The sequence below is a fragment of the Erigeron canadensis genome, chromosome 5 (genome assembly GCF_010389155.1).
Source record: "Erigeron canadensis isolate Cc75 chromosome 5, C_canadensis_v1, whole genome shotgun sequence".
In the NCBI taxonomy this organism is placed as follows: Eukaryota; Viridiplantae; Streptophyta; class Magnoliopsida; order Asterales; family Asteraceae; genus Erigeron; species Erigeron canadensis.
In genome coordinates this window covers 40,824,555-40,839,257 of record NC_057765.1, presented here as the reverse complement: position 1 = coordinate 40,839,257, position 14,703 = coordinate 40,824,555, and the positions used below count along the sequence as shown (strand labels likewise).

The 14,703-nt window shown below is 31.4% G+C and overlaps 1 protein-coding gene across 1 annotated transcript; it reads left to right on the top strand.

Moving 5' to 3' along the window:
* Positions 1-5,895: 5,895 nt before the first annotated feature.
* LOC122599377 (monocopper oxidase-like protein SKU5) lies at positions 5,896-9,665 on the top strand. The gene is made up of 9 exons (XM_043771882.1): positions 5,896-6,074; positions 6,444-6,553; positions 6,687-6,957; positions 7,038-7,176; positions 7,257-7,623; positions 8,232-8,597; positions 8,691-8,769; positions 8,987-9,186; positions 9,319-9,665. Exons 1-9 carry the CDS (start codon positions 5,931-5,933, stop codon positions 9,407-9,409), a joined length of 1,767 nt encoding a protein of 588 aa, XP_043627817.1. The 5' UTR covers positions 5,896-5,930; the 3' UTR covers positions 9,410-9,665.
* Positions 9,666-14,703: the final 5,038 nt, after the last annotated feature.

The following is a 14,703-nucleotide window of genomic DNA, read 5'->3' as shown; positions in this document are numbered from 1 at the left end:
AAAATAGTACAATTAATATTAAAATCTTAATATTTATATTAAATTTAAGTGTAGTGATTTTTCTACTACACATATTACTTCTTAAGTTCTTATACTACAACAAAAAAAATTTATGACATTTTTGTCCCTAATAATAATTTTTAACCTTTATATTCATTATATTTCACACATCATTTTTACCATATATACCTTTCTTTGCTAAACCCCTTTGACGTCTTATATGAATGATTTTAGTAAACCATCGAGTTTCTATTATGAAATAGCAGTGAATATTAAATTGTTTTGTTTAATTCTCAATCATAATTTTTGATAGATTTAATTTATATTAGTTATTGAATATATATTAGTTATTATTTTATTAAATAAATATTAATTACCTATTATTCTATTAGATATATATTAAATATTATTATTTATTTGTTATATTAATATATCGGGTAAAAAGTGTAAATTTGTGATGGAAAACAAAAAAGTGTAAATTAAAGTCAGAATTGAAAACAAAAGTCAACATTAAGAAATCGAGATTTTTGATTGGTCGATAATTTATTAGAGCAACTTTGCTTTAGTATAATAAAAGAAGATTACTAATAGTAACACCTTATCCGTGTATAGAATATCAATCACCATCCGTTAAAGAGTAAACCAACAAGTATAATGTATAGAACGAAATCTGGATAACTTGAAAGACTACCCACTTACCCGTAAAGGATACATTTGCATGCTTGTCTCGATAGGTTTCCTTACGAGCTTTCTTGCACACAAGTAAATAAGATTTTACATTACATTGTTTGCTTTTCACTACAAAAAAAAAAATTCATTTATTCATACTTATTTATAAAAAATGTGAAAAATCTTATGAATTTAATCACATGTAAAAATGTGTAGAAAAAAAAGTACATTTAAAAGTGTGAATAAATTTTAAAAATTATAATTTTTTTCACTTGTAAATGTGTAGACAAAATGTTAATACTTAAAAATGTGAACAATTGTTAAATATCTTCACACTTAAAAGTGTGAAAGTCAATTTGTAACACTTGGTGTGAAGAAATCATGTATTATAAATTGACTTTTACACTCTTAAGTGTGAACAATAGATATATTTTTACACTTTCAAGTGTGAAATTTTCTTTTCCACATGTATAAGTGTGTAAATATTGTGATCTATTAAATTTTTTCACAGTTTGAAATGTAATTTAATTATATACACTTTTAAATGTGATTAAATTAACAAAAGTTTTCATACTTTTAAAGGTATGAAAAAACAAGTGTGAGAAAATGATATATTTGTTGTAGTACTTGATTTTAACATCGACGTTAATTTTTCAAAACAAAAATAGTAGTAAAAAGTTATTTAAGTAAATTAGTAAATTTTGGTGGTAGATGCTGTTAGTTAGCAAATGAAATTGAAGTAAGTTGTACGTCTAGCTATTTAGAAATGAAAATAAGTTATAAAAACTAGATAAAGTTCACGGTAAAAGTAGCTTCATATTAACTTATGGAGTTATACTTAAATTTCACTTGTAACATTAGTACATATAACTAAATTTAACAATTGAATTGAATTTTTAATAAATATATCATATGTTTAATATAAAAACTTGAAATTAAAGATCAACGATATCGATCCAATCTTTTATTTATGAGGTATGAAATAGGTGACATGTAATGGATTGAGTCGAACTTTTGAAATCTATCGTCAAAATTATAGAGGTTTCTTCGGCTGATGTATATAGAAAAGTAGAAAACTTAAAAGCCTATATCATCTCATGTAAGAATATACCGACGGTCTAAACAATATGTGTCTGTTGAATTATGATTAATGATTAGTTGGTGACTAATGATTGCATATGGAAAATGACTTGCCTTTCCAAAATAAGAAAAATATGGAATATCATGTTAGATCAAAACATGGATTAAATACACAATATATCTAGACCATATTATTAAAAAAAATTAACCTCCTAGTTAAAAATTACATGAGAGAAATTATCTAAAATACGTTTAATGATTAAATTATATTATTAGTCTTTTGTCTATTAAAATATTTTCATTAATTTTTTATATTAATTACTTTTACATCAATCATCTATACTACTCGACGCCGTCATGACAACCGTCACATTACGTAGGAACCGTGCTAATATAAATAAAATAAAAATATTATTATTCTTATTATCTTATAAGTTGTTGATTAGATTCGTTTTATTTTAAAGAGGGGATGAAGATTCGATACAAGTATCTTTCTACTAAATTAATTATAATTATGATTTGTCAGTACTCATTTAGTTTTACCCCACCGATGTATAGTTTTTCTTATAATAAAAAATACTCGGTAAAAAGGTTAGTTTGCGATGTATATAAATATATAATGGAACCGTGATTATGAAGTAAAGTATGCATATGATACAAGCAAAGAATGATAACAACGTTATTATTATTAATTATGACATAGATTAATGTTGTCAGGTGGGCGATACCTATAAACTCCTAGTATCCTAACCACATTTTTTGGTATCTCAACCAAAAAGTGTGGACCCCATGTCTATAATGATATATATGATAGAATAAAAAGTGAGCCCCTGTCATTAACAATCTGATCGGGTTACCAAAATAATGGTTAAGATATCAGACGCTTACCTATGTACGGAGTATTAAATTTTTATCATGTTAATACGAGTATTAATGTGTCAATTTGAACTGGCCTATAGCTGTCACTGTCCACACTCTCTCTGAATTGTGTTTTGAAGAATTCTGCTTTAGTCCCTAAACTCTTTGCATGTACTAGAATAGTCTTTGCATATTTGCAAGGTCTTTTTTTTCTCTTTTCTCTTTTCTATAGTTTTAGTGCAACATCCAAGGGTAGCACGTACACAGTTCGAATGGTAACAATGCAAAAAAAAAAAAAAAAAATGCAACAAAATTAAGATCTGCAAAAAAAAGGAATAATTGATTAAGCAATTTTGGAAAAAGGAACCAATTAATAATGTATCACTAACATTTCGCTTAGTATATATAATCGCCTAGCAATATTTGTTAATGATATTAAACGAGATGCATTAGGCTTTTTTCCTGCATCAATCTTATCTTGATGATGGTTTTAATGATATATCCTCTTATGATTTAGCATCAATAATTGTCTATTAGATTATACTTTGCCTTCCCATATAAGATTTCAGACTATTGTCTCAAAATAAACATCCATGCATCTATGATGTGAATATGTGATACACCACAACATGACATTTATCCAAAAAACTTTCATGGTGGGCGCAAGGACGAATGCACACAAATATACAAGCTTGTTCACGTCATTTTGGTTAATACACTAACAACATACAATGTCTAATACTTCAAGGTACAAGCAGTATCTTCGATCAGAGTCGATTTAACCTTTTTGGTGACCTTAAGCGAAACTATATTTGGAGGCCTTTTTCAAGTTTATACAAAAATCCATTGTCTTCTATCTGGACTTGAAATTTTCCATTTTTAAATGAAACGAATAACAAAATTTGTACAAAATTTAAGAGGACAAAAATAAAAAATAAAACTAATTTGTAGGAATGGTGAACCACCTAAATCAGCAGTACTTGGAATTTCGAATTAAACAGATTCTTAGCCTTCAAAATTGTGAACCACCGATTGAGATTTTGATTTTGACTTAGTGTCAGACTCGTGGTGTGTAGTTTTCCAATTATAGGGGTTGTGAGATTTTTATTTTATATGTTTCTTTATTTACTTAAAGCATTTAACAAACCTTTATATTGTTTGAGCTAAAAACTCAGGATACTCAAAGCACGAAAATTAGAAATTTTGAGTGGCCTGAAAAAGTAGAGGCCTAAAGCTATTGTTTGACCCACTAAACCTATTAAGCCGACATTGTCTTCGATGGTTATAAATCTAAAGTTAAAAGGTTATGAACAAGTGATTTTTATAAAGAAATTCATTGTTTGTAATATGAGTCATCTCATTAGTCATAATAACAATAATCAATACAATGAGAAATTTACATGAAGAGTTTTTTAATTTATTTATCTTGTAGTCTAATCCTCTACCCAACTTGAAAGCTTTATTATTGGGGATGAGGTAGGGGCTTAGAGTGTTTGTAATGGTGTTTGGGTAGACAAGATGGAAGGTTTCCACATTGGTGTCATCAAGGTGGTCCATTACAAGAGTTGATGTGGTTGTGATGTGGAAGCCTCAAAGTGGGTGTGTCCACCTTGGGAAGAGTTGGGTGATGGTGGTGTGGTTAATTTTTTTTTATTGTTTTCTTTTGTTTTTGATTGGTTATTCTAATTTTATGGGTATAATTTTTTGGGTTATTGTTATGGAAGTTGTGTGGTTATGGTGTGGTTGTGGTGGAGTGATGATGTGACACTATCACTTGGTGTGGTAACACTACCATTATTAATGCTCTTAGAGAGTTTTGTTTTCTGTTCAGATATTCGTATAATTTATGAGTGGAAACAGTCAGAAGGGAAAAAAATTTAGAGTTATGAGAAATATCCTTGGAGAAATATAAAGTTGGATGGGTTAAAATGATCATATTATAACTTGGTAGGATAAGAATGTAACATCATTATCACTTTACTCACTTTTTCTATGTACCCACTTCAATTTGCCACAGCTTACAAATACACGTCCTGTCACTATCTGGTATGTGCATGAATGCCAGCAAAAAACAGATAAAAGTGACCCCAATTTTGACATTTCTTCAAATTTTGCCAACGAGTTTTAATAATTTTATCAACAAACTTTAGTGTAATTTTGGCAAAAAAGTGTAGCTTTACGGAAGTTAGCTAGATAACATGTGGCAAAAGTTGTATATGAACTGTGATTATTGCTAAAATATCTCTTGGAATTATTTATTTAAATTGTAAAGATGAGGCTATTAATATTTACTGGTTTCGCCAGTAAGAACTTTATGTGTTGTTTTATACGTGTTTAAAAAGTTAAATGTGATTTACATAAAATTTGAGTGAGCTTTTTATATGTGTAATACTCTTTTTCTTTCTTTTTCAAGTTATAATGAATTATTGACAGTCTTTTTAAGGCTTCATTCTTGAGTTTTTTGTTCTAAAGAAAAGAAAAGGAAATTTTTGAGGTTTTTTTCTAAAAGAAAAGAAAGCGAAGGAAAGGAAAAATCAAAGTTTTTTTCCCCAAAAGTTTTCTGGCCATTTTGGCCTGATTTGGAAGGAAACTCGTGGAAGGGGTGGTTGCAAATTTCTGGTGGTAATTGGGTGGAAGGGTTGGTTGTAGGTGGTGGTTGCAGGTTTCTGGTGGTGAGTGGGTGGAAGGGGTGGTTGCAGATGGTGGTCGCAGGTTTTCGGTGGTGGTTACAGGTGGTGGTTCTGATTGTTTAGATTATTTTTCTTTCACTTTCCTTTCAAACTCGAGAATGGATTTTATAAATGTAATCATCTATCATTTCTTCCCATATTCAATCTTCTCATTTATTTTCTTTTAATAAAAACTAAAGAATGCAAGTGTTGTTTGCAAAATCTAAAACTTAAAATTAAGATTGACATGATCGATTTTCTAATACTATATCTACAAATATTAATGTATATGATATAGTTGGATTAAATACCTTTTAATATTAAGATTGACAGTTATAGTTTCTTTTTTAAACAACTTAAATTTATTAATTTCCAGTTTATACTAATTTTATTCCCATTTATCTAATAAAATAGTATAAAAGTTCACTAATACTAGTCAAATCTTTTAGAGAAATAATCACCATAAAAAGAGCCGTTTGCTAATTGTCCCCACCACAAAACACTTTCCACCCTCTACATTTTCTCCACTTTCTCTTTCTAGTTGTTATGTAAAACCAAGAAAGGAAATAAAATTTGTCAAAAATCCATTGCTTTCATAATTTTTGTTCTTCTTTAAGAGCAACAAAAAACACTATCAAAAGTTGCTTACAATCAATGGCTACTTCTAGTTTTCTCTCTTGTCTCTTTTTCATCTACATTTCTTTCTTTCTAAAATTCACTTGTGCTGAAGATCCAACTGTTTCTTACCATTTTGATATATCTTACATTACTGCTTCACCTCTTGGTGTCCCTCAACAGGTATAAATTTCACATTTTTTCAATTTGGATTTTGTTAGATTATTACAAGAATTTTCTTGATTTTTTGTTTTGTTGCTAAATTAATTCATGGGTTTAGTGAAATCTCAAGACTTTATTGATGGGCTATTTTCAGATTCTAATTTTGATTACATTTTGTTAAATTTCATGAATTTGTTAATGGGTTATGCTAAATTTGTCTTAGGGATTAATGGGTTTGTTTTAGATTTACAAAAAGACAAAGTCTTTAGCTTTAGATCTAGGATTTGTGATTAGAAATACAAGGAGTGAGCTTTGACTTGTATTTTGACTCCCATTAGTATCTCTTCTTGATAATAATATAAGCACTGTTATAAATTTTGAATCTTGTAGGTTATTGCTATTAATGGAAAGTTTCCAGGTCCTACTATAAACTCAACTACTAACAACAATGTTGTTGTCAATGTGAGGAACAAATTAGATGAAGACCTTCTTCTCACTTGGTAAGATTATTTGGTCTAATTTTTTTTTAATTTGGAAATGTATATTGAAAATGGAATTGAAAACAATGTGAATAGAACGAAAACCGAATGATGTGTTTAAGATGTAGGATTGATTGTATATTGTGTGAAACAGGGCTGGTATACAACAAAAGAGAAGTTCTTGGCAAGATGGTGTTCTTGGTACTAATTGTCCAATTCCTCCAAAGTGGAACTGGACTTATAACTTTCAAGTTAAGGATCAAATCGGCAGCTACTTCTACTTCCCGTCGCTTAATTTACAACGAGCTTCGGGTGGTTTTGGTAGTTTTATTATCAACCCGAGATCCGTCATTCCAACCCCATTTGACAACCCGGCTGGTGATATTACAATCTTGATAGGTGACTGGTACATTAGGAACCATACTGTAAGTGTTGGATATAACATTAGTGTAAGATTTTATAGTTTACTTTTGTATAATTGTGATTGACTGTTTTCGGTTTTTAGGCTTTAAGAAAGGCGCTTGACGCTGGACGTGAGCTTGGAATGCCTGATGGTGTTCTTATCAATGGGAAAGGACCGTATAGATATAATGATACTCTTGTTCCCGATGGAATTGATCACGAAACCATTAATGTTGAACCAGGTAAGTTAGCATATGATCAATGATTACTTTTGTTAGTCTTTACTCACTACAGGTTCTAAGTTTTTTTGAAATTTGTGCAGGAAAAACTTATCGCCTTCGTGTCAGCAATGTTGGATCATCAACCAGCTTGAATTTTAGAATTCAAAACCACAACTTGCTTTTAGCTGAATCCGAGGGATCATATACAGTGCAGCAAAACTATACTAGCTTGGACATACATGTTGGACAAACGTACTCCTTTTTGATCACCATGGATCAGAATGCAAGTAGTGATTACTACGTTGTTGCTAGTGCAAGATTTGTAAATGAGTCGAGATGGCAAAGAGTTACGGGTGTTGGCATCTTACATTATTCGAATTCCAAAGGAAAGGCATCTGGGCCCCTTCCTGAACCTCCTCAAGACCAGTTTGACAATACTTTCTCGATGAACCAAGCAAGATCCATCAGGTACATTCTACTTCATACTACTGATTTTGGTTTTTGATTTCTTTCAAAATATTCTGCATATTTTGTCATGTGACAAGATTGGCGTCACGGGCGGGTTGGGTAAGATCAAATGGACGGGGTTGAAACCACCAGGCGTGTAGATATGGGCCAGTATAGGTCGGATTAAGTTGACTGACAAACAACCTTTTGTCCATTTCAAGTTTTTTCTAATATCTATTTAATGACGAATATTTATAGTAGTAGTAATAATCATACGATAACGATTCGGGAATGTTACACATTTAACTCTTGTGACTTTCAACTCGATTACAGAACGCAAATTTATCAATTCATAAGTAAATGGACTAAAATTGCTACACTCGAGGCCTACTGAAGAGGGCAAGACATGGCTAATTTTTTAAGCAGGTCCTAGATGACAAGTGATTTACATTAGAATGCCTTAAATTAAAAGTGTTAAACGAAATTGATTGTGGGTTCCGAGCAACCTTCCATGAAACAAATATTATGCTCATTTCTTGCCGTGAGCTCAGGTCTAAACATGTATTGGCCTGTTGCTCAATCTGTTCTGTATCAACATGTTAGGATCTTACTTTGATATAATCATGCAGGTGGAACGTGTCAGCTAGTGGGGCACGACCAAATCCACAAGGCTCCTTTAAATACGGCTCTATAAATGTGACCGACGTTTACATACTGAAAAACAAACCACCAGTGACTATTAACGGGAAACGGAGGGCAACACTAAGTGGGATCTCATTTGTGAATCCCGCCACACCTATCAGGCTTGCTGATCAGTATAAAGTTAAGAATGTATATAAGCTTGATTTTCCTAATGAGCCACTAACTGGGCCTTCTCGAATGGAAACATCAGTAATCAATGGGACATATAGAGGATTTATGGAAGTTGTATTACAGAACAATGAGACCAAGATGCATAGTTACCATATGGATGGATACGCCTTTTTTGTAGTCGGGTATGAGAAATTCTTGCAAGTTTCTAAAGTTCCATATTCTTCTTTATCCTAAGTGTTTTTTATGATTTCTTAAATCTTGCTTTTTGATTTCAGAATGGGTTATGGTGAGTGGACAAATGACAGCAGGGGACAATACAATAAGTGGGACGGGATTGCTCGTACCACCACACAGGTACAATTAACCGAACATATAAGTGACTTGGATACCCTTACCTTATGTTTCTTGTTTCTCCCTTACACAAATTCAACTATGTCAAATACTCCAACCACAATCAAAAGTGATTATTACAACTTCAAGTAGCAGAAATATTACCAAACACTATCTTACGAACTGCATTCTAAAATTATCAGATTATGATTATATATTGGCTATATTACTTGTTGAATAGGTTTATCCTGGAGCATGGACATCAATCTTGATCTCTCTAGATAACGTAGGAGTTTGGAATTTGAGAACCGAAAATCTAGACTCATGGTATCTTGGTCAAGAAACTTATGTAAGGATTGTTAATCCAGAGAAAAATAACAAAACAGAGTTGCCTATACCAGATAATGCTCTTTTCTGTGGTGCCCTTAGTCACATGCAAAAGTAAGTATACTTTCTTAGATTCTTAGCTCCTCTTAAAACACTTTCCACAGAAGATGGTCAAAATCTGATTTTCGGAATTCAAAGTTAAGATCCTTACTGTAAACATACTTATCAAGTTATCAACTTTTTCAGGCCACAAGACATTTCTTCAGCATTTACCGTGCATGGGTCAATGGTTGTGTTGGGTCTCCTAATGGCAACGTTGAGTGGTCTACTGCTCTGATTCTAAGCAAGAACCTTATGCTCTAATTGATGGTATTTAAGTAGTTTATTTATGTGTTTAGGCTCGTTGATATGAAGCTTTGATTATGTTAAGGTAATTTTTTGCTAAATATTTCACCGAATTCCTAGAAATGCTTGTTTAGGTTCTGGGGATCCATCATTCTTTTATTTTACTTGATTGATTGTGTAGTTGAGGAGGAATGCTATGTAAAATCTTTTCATTTAATGGATATATGAAGTATTTATATATGTAAGAATTCAAGAGTGAAGTCTAATACAAGCAGAGCTTTTCTTCAATTTTAAGAATATCTTTCATCATTATCTTACTAGTTACTAGTTGATTATTAGGTACATTTACGTTTAAAACACATAGTTTAACGAGATGTTTAGTTATTGATTAACTATATCTGATAGAACAAAGCAAATCTAAACATACCTATGAGTTATGACAAAGTAACTGTTAAGTAGTGATTATATATGAGTAGAACAATTGAAATGAGGATTAAAAAGTTGCCACTTGATGTCAACAACTAAGAAAAGTTCCTATTCAACCAATGTGTAAATGCTTACTTTTTCAGATACAAGAAGTGTAAATAGTACTCCTCTTTGCCAAAAAAAGAGTATTAGTATTAATATATTTTATTTTTTAAAAAAAAAAAGAAGGTTACATCAGAATCAAAACTACTGATTTCAGATAACTGTACGCAATAGGCAAGATAACAAAATAAATTTCTTTTAAAACAGAGTAAATACCATTTGTCATGTGTTTACTTGAATGATATAAACAAGCCCTTATACAGTATAAGTTATACTTGACCATTGATAGGAAATCTTATAAAACCTCAAACTGGAGTACTGGATTCAGATGACAGTGGAACCAAAAGTAATGAGCCAATGGTGAAAACATGGTCACTTTTGGGTTTAACAAAAAAGTCATAGAGGATTCTGAAATTGAAAGATCTTAAGCCAAGTAAAAACTCTATTGCGGACTTGGCAAAGATACCAATGAAAGTATAATCCTTGTATCGAAAGTGTATAAGCACTACTTTCTGGTATGAGCTTTCAACTTTGATCCTGTATTAAGTTTGTAGACCATAAAGAGAATACCAAATAGAAATAGTAGTTGGATGTGTAAAGCTAAAACGGAAACATATTGCTTGAACTTTACTCATTCCCTTTTGTCAAGTGCACAAGACAACTTGATCACGTTTACTCATCTCACAAATCCAGGCATCCAGCAGCAATAGCAATCACCATTATATAAACAAATACACACACTTTACTACAAATATGAATTATAACATCAACAGACATAGAATTATGACTATGTCACATGGACTTGTGCCCCTTTTAATTATTAAGTTGTATCAAATGATACCAACCTTGTTCACTTAGCCTGAAAATTAAACAACTTAAAAATATATATAAACTAGATATGGTATAGGCTACTCAGTAAGTTATGCACAAATATATCTATCTACACACCAACTTGAAATGTTGAAGATTTTGATCGGACATCCACTATTCCACTATGCCTAACTTGCTTTTGGAGTTGTAAATTACAATTTTATGATCTTTCTGTTGCATTGCGATGTTAGTCAAGAACCAACAGATTTGATTTACCAACAGAAAGACATGCATTTCTAGCGAATGTTCATGTTTATTTACCAAAAAATCGATCAACATTTTCGCAAACTTTGTCCATCAATAATCCAAATATGTCTTTCTGAAAAAGTATACTGATATCATTATTACTCTTCCTATAACAAACTCATTTAACCTCCAGCAACTAATTTTTTTTAATTATGTCTTTTAACGCCAATTATGAAAATACAGTACATTTTTTTAAGTATGAGTTATTTTTAATGAATATCAACAAATCGTGTTATTTTTTACATTATATACTGAACTACTAACCATCAGAAAATTTAGAAATTTATTCCCGTTAAATTACACCTAAATAATTACTCGTACTGCACAAGAAATGACTGTGAAAGACTAAATTAAGTTCTTGTTTTGTATGGTGCGTACACAAAATTCCTTCTTTATTTGGTGGGCTCCACTGGAGAACCCAGAATGGGTCGGGAGGCGTGTGCCCCTTTACTAGACACATTTAATCAAAAAATTGTAAAACAAAATGTCAATTTAATCCCACATTATTTCTTTTGTTACCAACCAAATTTTAATGACATAAAATGTTGTTAGTAGTATCTTAACGTTTAGCACGGGCCCTTTATTTTTTTTTCCTCTCTCCCTCTATTTTATTTTTTCGCTATTAATTATAGAAAACAAACCCTTAAGAGAAAGTCATAACAATCCGTGTTCTACCAACCTAATTTTAATGACATAAAATGTTGTTAGTAGTATCTTAACGTTTAGCATGGGCCACCTTTTATTTTTTTTCTCTCTCTCCTTTTTCTTTATTAATTATATATAGGAAAAAAAAAGACTTTTAAGAGAAAGTTACATCAATCCGTGTATATACCTAGCTACGAGCATAATACTCGCACGTTCTGGTGGAATTTTGTTTTAAGAATGACAATTTGTTATAAGGGTAGATATGGTAATTTAGTGTTATAGTGTGTGGATGACATTTTGGGAACCATGAATATGATGAAAGAGGTTTTTTGAAAAAACAAAAATATACTTAATTTCTTAAGACATTAAAAAATCCAAAATGCTTTATAGATACGAGCATAATACCCGCGCGTTGCGGAGAAATTTTGTTTTAGGAGTTACAATTTGTTATAAGGATAGTTTTTAGTGTTGTAGTGTGTGGAGAGGTATTTTGAAAACCATAACAAATTGTCGTTGTCATGGTCAACGGTTTCTTCTGTGTATGGGATGTGGGTGTTGTATCTAAGTGAGTATACATATATACATTTGAGTACTACTATACATGAAGAGCTAGCTAGCACGCCTCATGATGGTGTCTGCTGTGAAGTTGGCATCGCTTAAAAGGGAAAACAAAATTGTAAAAAAACAACATCCATCTCTTATTGACCTCAAACAAAGTAAGCTAGCTACATCTTATTATTACTCGTATTATTATTGTTATTATAGCTTTTCCTTGTTTCTTAGATTCATTACAGAATTATCAACTCATGCCATTCTTTGTCTCTCTTTTTTTATTTATTTATTTTTCTCTCAAGATTTTATAACCAAGCTAAGGCAGTACTATACTCTCAATATATTTCCACTTCAAATTAACTTCATTAGCAGATTTACATTACAAAACTCCCTGTATATATTATATGCGCATGTATATTCACTAGTCTTAGATGCCTTGGGTAAATTCTTTGGTTACATGCATCTAGCTACTTGCAATTCATCCATATCTTGAAAGTTTATGCGTGGTAAGTCATACACACTACTTTTCCCTTTTAAGTCAAACTATGTGTAATACCATTTCTTTCTTTTAAGATCTTTGTCTCACCATTTATCCTTCTTTGTACGTGGTTATTTATGGGTTGATCTTTTGTAAGGTTTTTCTACATATTGGTTCAACACCTTAACAGATAAGAATGCTTCCATCCATTCAGGTTTCACAATTCTTGATATATCTATGCATGCTAGCTTTTTGACAATACTATAGGTAAAAAAAATATTGCCCATAATAAGCAATTTTTTTTATCCTGTTACGACATTCGTTTAGTTAACGTACAGATGTAGTAGTTTCCGTGAGCCATCCGGTGGCTAGCTAGTTTAAAAAATAAAGTCCCACTAATCGGTCTTTTACATCTTGATTTTACACAACTATATATAAGTTAATTTGCGTTTGCCATGCTAAAAGATGTAATGTTGTTTACCAAATATTAATTATATTGTTGACATTTATATATCTGGTTTCTTGTTCCCGGTCATAGGAACCTATACGTACATACATGATACTAATTAATTTGAGACGTACGTTGCCTTCCTTTTTTTAACAAGACAATGAATAAGGTATCCGGCCATATCTATATAGAGCTAAGCGTACCTCCTAGTTATCTTGAGAAACTTTTTTTTTTCTTTTAACAATAGAGCTAGGTTATATTGTTTGTGTTGATTGTTGAAGAAATTACGATCGACATGGTTTATTCTTCCATAATTTTCAGATTTTAAATTATATACCATGAAACTTTTCGTACAACTGATCATTTAATAGTCAAACGACGACGGTACGTGATAAATTTAAAACATGTGAAGATCGAATCCTTTCAAAGAGTACGTGGAGAAAGGTTTGTCGGGGATTTGTATATATATATTCTTTAAAGTTCTCTTTCTCGGAGCTCGATGGTCGTAGTAAGTGAAGTTATTGCATATATATATACTGATCGATGATCGACATGAACAAGAGAAAATGACAACTTATTTGTCGATAGATCGTAGCATAAAGCAGTCATAAACAGTTTGTCGGTATACAAATTAACTTGATATTTAAGTCTTCTTGTGCCATGCAACTAGCTAGCTAGTGCTTAACACCATTATCGATCGATCGCAGCATAAATTAAAGCAGTCATAAACGTACATTTAAAGATTTAGGATTTTTTGCCCATACATGTTATTGCATATATATATATATATATATGTATATTAGCTCGATCCGGCAAGGTGTTGGATCGAGAATTTACATAAAGTAAGAAGGGACTACATAAACAAAAAAAACTACGTTTTCTGCAACGACTAGAATCTCTCACACTTATTTGTCTCCTCCTAATTAAATTTTACATCCATCTCGATCTATTCTCTATCTTTTTTTCTCATCTCTTACAACAAGATATCTTTTACTATCTCCCGTACGCATCTCACTACTCTTTTTTTTTCAGTTAAAAATAAATAAATAAATTAAGACACACGAGAGATGGAGGAAGAGATCGAGATATATTGAGAGAGCATGATTACTCTTTCCACCTCTCGATCACCGGCCCTCTCGTCTCTCACCCAGTGGGTAGTGTGCACTTGCGTACTGCAGCACCAGTGTTCTCATCTCTCTCCACTCCCCTCTACTACTCTAAGAAAAAAAAAAGCGATTAGCATATATATAAACTTGAAAATTTAAGCATGGGAAGCACCTTTCGTACGTGCTATGAGACTAGTTCGTCCCTTGTTACCTAGCTTAATATATATGACATTATATCTCCGAATAAGCAAAAATTAAGGTGTCTTGACAGATAAAAAGTTAACTGTATTAATTAGATAGTGTATATAGTTTTGCACAACTACAACAATTTAATTATAATGTTTGATATAGCTGCTTCACATAGCTAGACTAATAGTTTTATTATGTACAGCAACTCGATCAAGAATTTGATA

Coding starts and splice junctions, on each gene's coding strand:
- LOC122599377 (XM_043771882.1), top strand. CDS start 5,931: ATGGCTACTTCTAGTTTTCTCTCTTGTCTCTTTTTCATCTACATTTCT. Junction 6,075..6,443: donor CTCTTGGTGTCCCTCAACAG/GTATAAATTTCA, acceptor TGAATCTTGTAG/GTTATTGCTATTAATGGAAA. Junction 7,177..7,256: donor AACCATTAATGTTGAACCAG/GTAAGTTAGCAT, acceptor AAATTTGTGCAG/GAAAAACTTATCGCCTTCGT.